The sequence below is a fragment of the Telopea speciosissima genome, chromosome 8 (assembly GCF_018873765.1).
Source record: "Telopea speciosissima isolate NSW1024214 ecotype Mountain lineage chromosome 8, Tspe_v1, whole genome shotgun sequence".
Taxonomy (NCBI): Eukaryota; Viridiplantae; Streptophyta; class Magnoliopsida; order Proteales; family Proteaceae; genus Telopea; species Telopea speciosissima.
The window spans coordinates 7,840,269-7,846,522 of NC_057923.1; the positions used below are offsets into that span (position 1 = coordinate 7,840,269).

The window sequence follows — 6,254 nt, forward strand, 5'->3', positions numbered from 1 at the left end:
CGGTAAAATTGCTCCATTGTGATCAAGTGGTCAAAGGTTCAAGTCAGGAAATAATCTCTCCACAAAACAGAGATAAAGCTGCATACATTGTAGCCTTCCCTAGACTCCGCAGTGGTAGGAGTCTCATCAACTAATACTTACATGATACAACTCATTGAGAGTGGTTTTTGTAGGCTAGCTCACCATGGAATCTATGAACCACATAGCTAGTTGTGTCATATAGCATGTCGGATAAGGGTTGAAATTTTGTGAATAGATAGACCCCAAGATCCCTTATTCATAGGTCGAGGTTCACAACCCAGAGAAGTTAACCAAACGGCAAAATAAAGTATTGAAAATCCAAGACTAAACACCAATGCTTAGAAAGCACAACTAAGTGTGCAATACGGGCCAGGCTGGCTAGTCACCCCTGGTCCAACATCAGAAGACAAACTCCAACAATTTTTAGCTTTTTATTTGGAAATTTTGAATCTAGATATTTATATCATCTCAACCCAAAACAATAACCATGTAAGAAAATCCCAATACAATATGTACTGATCTATATGTCATCGTATATCTGTATTTACATGATAATTCATTGTTCCCCAATAATATTCATTTTGACACCAACAAGGATGTAATTAACAGAGGTTTTAACAGAAACAAAGATGAAATTAATAGAGATTTAGCCGCTAACTATAACAGAAACATAGACCACCAAGTAATGTCCTTTACTCCGAAATGGCATTACCCTGAAGAAGACCTTCCCTAATCTGCGAAGCAACGTCCTTCACAGCTCCGGGCCCATGAGGTATGAAAACAGCAGAAGACTTTGATGATGCTCCAATCTCCTTCATTGTATCAAAGTATTGGGTCACAAGTACCATGTCCATTACATCCTTTGCTGTTGTCCCTGGCACATTCACAGAGAAGGCCAGTACACTGTCCCTCAATCCATCCACAATGGCCTGGCGCTGGCGAGCTACACCAAGCCCTGACAGATACTTGGACTCTGCATCTCCCTCAGCTCGCTTGATCTGCAATATCTTCTCTGCTTCAGCCTTCTCATTTGCTGCCACCCTCATTCTAGCAGCTGTTTTGGCATTCAAAATTTAATAATATAGGACTATCAGTGCATCATACAGATGATTTACCCGATCAATTGTATGAATAAGAAAAAATATCAGTGTGTCTTTGTGTAATTACACTGAGACATCCAGTGTATTTAAATAAATACCCCTGGATACCTTTTCCCACCATTTGATTTGATCGGTAAGCTAGCTGGTAAAATAATCACTGGCCACAGAGATATACGATGGATGGAACAGTCAGACATCGAGATTATTTTATTGGGTCCATTCCCACATTTGATTTTATGAATAAAGAAGGAAATCAGGAGTAGAGATGAGGGTGGTCCTAGTCTTTCATCCTGCATAGGTGCATATAACTTTGAAAACCATGCCAGCCCTTAATCCTCAAACAATTACCTGCATTTATTTCATTCATTGCTCTCTTTACACGCTCGTCTGGTTCAATATCCACAATAAGTGTCTGGACAATCTCATAACCATATGCTGACATAGCCTGTACAATCCAAAATAAAATGACAATTTGTTTGAGAAATCTAGTAGGTTCCAAAAGAACATACAGAACGTAACAAATATACTGGTTATTTAAACCCCTCTGGCCTTCCCCTCCAACCTCCCCCCCCCCCCCAAAAAAAAAAAAGAGTATAAAAGTCAAAAGATAACCTTTTCAAGCTCATCTTCAACAGCTTTTGCTATCTCATTCTTTTGCTCGAAGGCAGAATCCAACTCCAACTTTGGCACGCTTGCCCTGATAACTGAAAAACAGTGGGATAATTCTGTTAACTTTCAGGCGTATTAGTTGTTTCTCAAGCACCAACAATACTTTTTGTTCAAAAAGTTCAGGAAAATTTAAGAATTTCACATTCAGACCATCGAAAACATATGCTTGGATCTGCGCCCTGGTGTTGCTGAGCTTATAGAAAGCATCAGATGCTTTCTCTGCCAAAGGGCGGTATTGAACAGATGCAACCACAGTGACAAAGACATTATCCTGAAAAGACATATATAATGCTGACCAGAGTCTACAGCTTGAGAGTGTTAAATCTTGAAACATAAAGAAAATGAATAATTGAGTTAGAACTAATAAATACATGCAATTCTATAAGCACCAAGGACAGAAAAATATATGATATGTCCAATTAATTACAAAATATGAATTCAATCCATAGCAGTGGACTGGGAGAAAGAAGCTGTTATGCCAATTGGAGGATGAAATCGAGGACCAAGGATCGATACACCCATCTGAAAGTGGAGAATCAATCTTCCCTGTTAACATGGAGAGCGGAGTCCATGACCGGAAAGGGGGGGGGGGATATATGCTACACCATGATTTAGAATCAGAAGATAGATTTCAAGAAATGGCAGAACTATTCACTCTATCAACAACCAAGCCGGATCTAGTGAGGGGGACAGGGCTAAGCAGAGCAAAACTGGTTTTCCATGAGATGGGAAATGAAATCTGTTAGCCCCACACAAGGTTGGTGAAAAAGTGATTATCTGACAATGAGCAAGGAATATTCATCTTTCTGTTAAACAGGTTTCTCATAATTCATTATAGATTTTTTATGAAAGATTCTTCCAGGTAGAATCATGCACAAATAAAACAATTTTTACAAAGTCAATTCCAGCAGTTCCGTGGTTTCAAGTTGAATGCAGTATAACATGGATCTTCTAACCAGACAATGTGGCCATATTCCTGTCCATATAGTGAGACTCTATGGATTCATAGGTTATGCTTCTAGATTCACTCTACGTATTCATGGGTGATGCTTCTAGATTTCCTTTTCTTCTTTGTTTTTGTTTGTTTGGCATAAGTCAACACCATAGGCTGTGAATTCTATTTTCTCCCATAGAAAACTTCAATGAATACAATTCATGACATCCCAGTGTTTAACACATATCCAAATTATTAGATGAATACTAATTTTCAAGCTGCAACCTACTAAATCAAACTCCCTGTGATACACCTTAAAATCCTGACTACCTTGTCCCCATACATGCAAACTAGGAGAATGTTACAACATAAAGATGGACTGGAAGAGAATACTAGGTTTAATTTAAGGAAAAGAACAGACTGTACGTAAGCTTTTAATCCTGGATTTAATTTCAAATCCTTCTCGATGCAGTGCTACACTTAGCATGAAATGTTACAACATTAAAATGAAATAGAAGAGAATAGTAACTTTTATTTATAATTTATCCAAAAAATTTACTTTTCCTTTTTAAATCTACTAAAATGTATCCAGTTTGGAATATTAACAAGAAATAACCTTATGAGAGAGGTGGGGGGGGGGGGAGAGGAAACAAGAAAGTATAATATAATAATATAACTACCACAATGTTTAATCTGGAAATTTTAGGAAAGTGGAGGGAAACCTTAGTCTTTGTTTCACATCGAACATCAAGTTGCTGCACCCGCAATGAAAGGTGCCCAGCTATCTGACTCCCCAGACACCAAGGCAAGAAATGACAGCCAGGCTCAAGCACATCATCAAACTTTCCAAAAGTCTCTTTGATGGCCACGTTTGACTGATCTACTTGAATACAGCAAAGTGCTTGTCCCATATTTGACTCTTACCAGCTGAGAAAGACCAAAGAGATCAATTGAGAACAAAACAGAGGAGAAAGAACCAAGGATGCATTACCAGTGCTTAATCAGAAACATAAGTGAGAATGAATTCAAATTGCATTCGAAACCCCCCCCCCCCTCCCCTTCCCAAAAAAAATTGTACAGCAAAGTGCTTGTCCCATATTTGACTCTTACCAGCTGAGAAAGACCAAAAAGATCAATTGAGAACAAAACAGAGGAGAAAGAACCAAGGATGCATTACCAATGCTTAATCAGCAACATAAGTGGGAATGAATTCAAATTGCATTTGAAACCCCCCCCCCCCTCCTTCCCAAAAAAAATTATAAGAAAGTAGAAAGACAGGGAACTCTGATCATCTCCATGTGAAGTTCCAGGCAAACACTGCTGAACTCCAACCTCAAAGAGAATTTTTTTTTTTTAAATTATATACTTATAATTAAACACCCTAAATGTCATCTAGCAGCAGAATGAGTGGAGCTTTAGGATGAAGTCATAACAAATTCAGGTCAAATACTACAATAGCACCAACCTTGAAGATCATGAGACAGGAAAGAGGAGTTCTTTTTGAACCAGTAACCCATATGTATAAATAATCAATATCATCAATCATGACTAGGGACTTGATCTATGTGGGGGAAGAGTTATGGATACCAACTGCTTCAATCTAAACGACATGGACAGAGTAGCACAACAATCAATTAAATTCAACCCAACTAAGCCTCAACCTGACTACCTGGGGTCGGCTACATTTAAAAGATTGAATGAAATATTCAGAAAAAAAATTGAACAAAGAGATGGAATCAATAAGGACCGAATGAAATTTCTACACAGAATCAAACCATAATAAGCATCTTTGCACGTACTTGAAAATGAGGTTCACCAACAAAACAAGCCAATAAGAAGGTCAGAAATAATAATAGGAAGAAGAGAGGAGGGGGGAGGGGGAATATAATAAGTAACTAAAGAAAGAAGAATATTTAAAGGTGTTACCACCAACCACATGGATTTCTTTTTTATTTTGAATTATGATAAGATAAGAGGGATACAACCATGGAAAATGGCAGAATTTTTTTTTCCCAAACCGGCAGGGTCAACGACCATTACCATAGACCCTGAGGTTTTGATAAATCAGCTAAAAAACATGAACATAAGCAACAGAATCGAAGCTGAAAATTATAAATTTCATTACGAAATTAACTCAACGATAACATTGCCAAATGCTTCAGTTCAAAAATCAACTATAAGCACAAAACTCAAAAATTGTGGACACACAAACGAATCCCCATCAGCCCATTAAATACAGGAACAAGTTGTCTCTCTGAGATTCGAGAGAAGAAGGTCAGAAAGATCGGAAAAAAAATTTTCTAAATTTTAAACAGAAATAAAACAAAAAGAACAAGTGAACAACAGCAAAAACTAAAAGGAAATTATCCGATGAAATTAAATAAAGAATTCTCTCGCATATCCAGCTTCAATTTCCGATTGCAGTACCAAAAATAATTACAAGTAGAAGAAAATTAAGCCACAGAAACAAGAAGTAGAGGAGAAAAACTAACTTGAGCAGGTCTGAGTGCGAGAAACTTATGGAAAAGCTGAAGGATCCAATCCAATAGAACCCAAAAAAATGTGGGAAACAAGAACAAAACTCAATGAAAACCTAGAGTCGAAGCAAAAGATGTGGTTTTTATAATCATAGCCGACTTTCAACGCAGAGGAAGAAAGTACACGAAAGGAAAACCCAACTTTTGAGTGATCTGATTCGCCGAAATCAGAGTGAAAAAAAGGGGAAAAAATACTGCTACATTGAATGTGAATTTCAAACTTTTTATTTAATGAAATCAAATCCAACCTTTAAGTAGAATATTAAAAAAAAAAAAAAAAAACCTATAATAAAAAGAGTGACAATTTAGATTTACTTAGATAAGAACGGAAATTACAAGAAAATTAGGGCTCGCCTGATAACCTTTTGAGAAACAATTTTTGATGTTTTCCTGTTTTGAGAAATTGAAAAATCATCCTAAAAACCGTTTGGTAAGTATTGTCATGCAAGAATAAAATAAAAACAAACTTTCAAAATTATCCAATTGTGCAAGTTCGAGGAAACACCGTTGGTTTTTTTAGTTTATTTCTCTTTCTACTTGAATTCGCACCATTGGATGAAACATCAACCACGTAAAATGTACTTTCATCAGATTTCATAATTTGAAAGAAAAAAAGAACTCTGTCTAGGAGTGTGCTTTGTTCGGGAGTGTGGCTTACGCCAACACTCCCATGAGTCTATCTCTCTCCTCCATATGTGAAAAGACACCGCTGCCCCCTTGTTTTGAGGAGGAGAGAGATAGACACATAGGAGTGCTGGCGTAGGCCACACTCCCGGACAGAAAACTACCTCCCTTTTCGAAATAATTAAATGAGACTGGAGCAATTTGAAAGTTTGCTTTTATTTTAATCTTGCGTGGCATGAGTAGTAACCAATTGTGTAATTTTCATTCTTATTTAAGTGGATTTAAGAAATTTTTCAAAAAGAAAAAGGAATTATTGCTAAATTAGATGTGAATTTAGAACCGAAATTTACTGCTAAATCGAACTGTTTA

The 6,254-nt window shown here is 36.9% G+C and overlaps 1 protein-coding gene across 1 annotated transcript; it reads right to left on the minus strand.

Moving 5' to 3' along the window:
• Positions 1–664: 664 nt before the first annotated feature.
• LOC122638286 (hypersensitive-induced response protein 1-like) lies at positions 665–5,240 on the minus strand. The gene is made up of 6 exons (XM_043831173.1): positions 5,217–5,240; positions 3,447–3,651; positions 1,941–2,061; positions 1,734–1,825; positions 1,470–1,566; positions 665–1,075 (listed from the first exon to the last, which is right to left on the minus strand). Exons 2-6 carry the CDS (start codon positions 3,633–3,635, stop codon positions 714–716), a joined length of 861 nt encoding a protein of 286 aa, XP_043687108.1. The 5' UTR covers positions 3,636–3,651; positions 5,217–5,240; the 3' UTR covers positions 665–713.
• Positions 5,241–6,254: the final 1,014 nt, after the last annotated feature.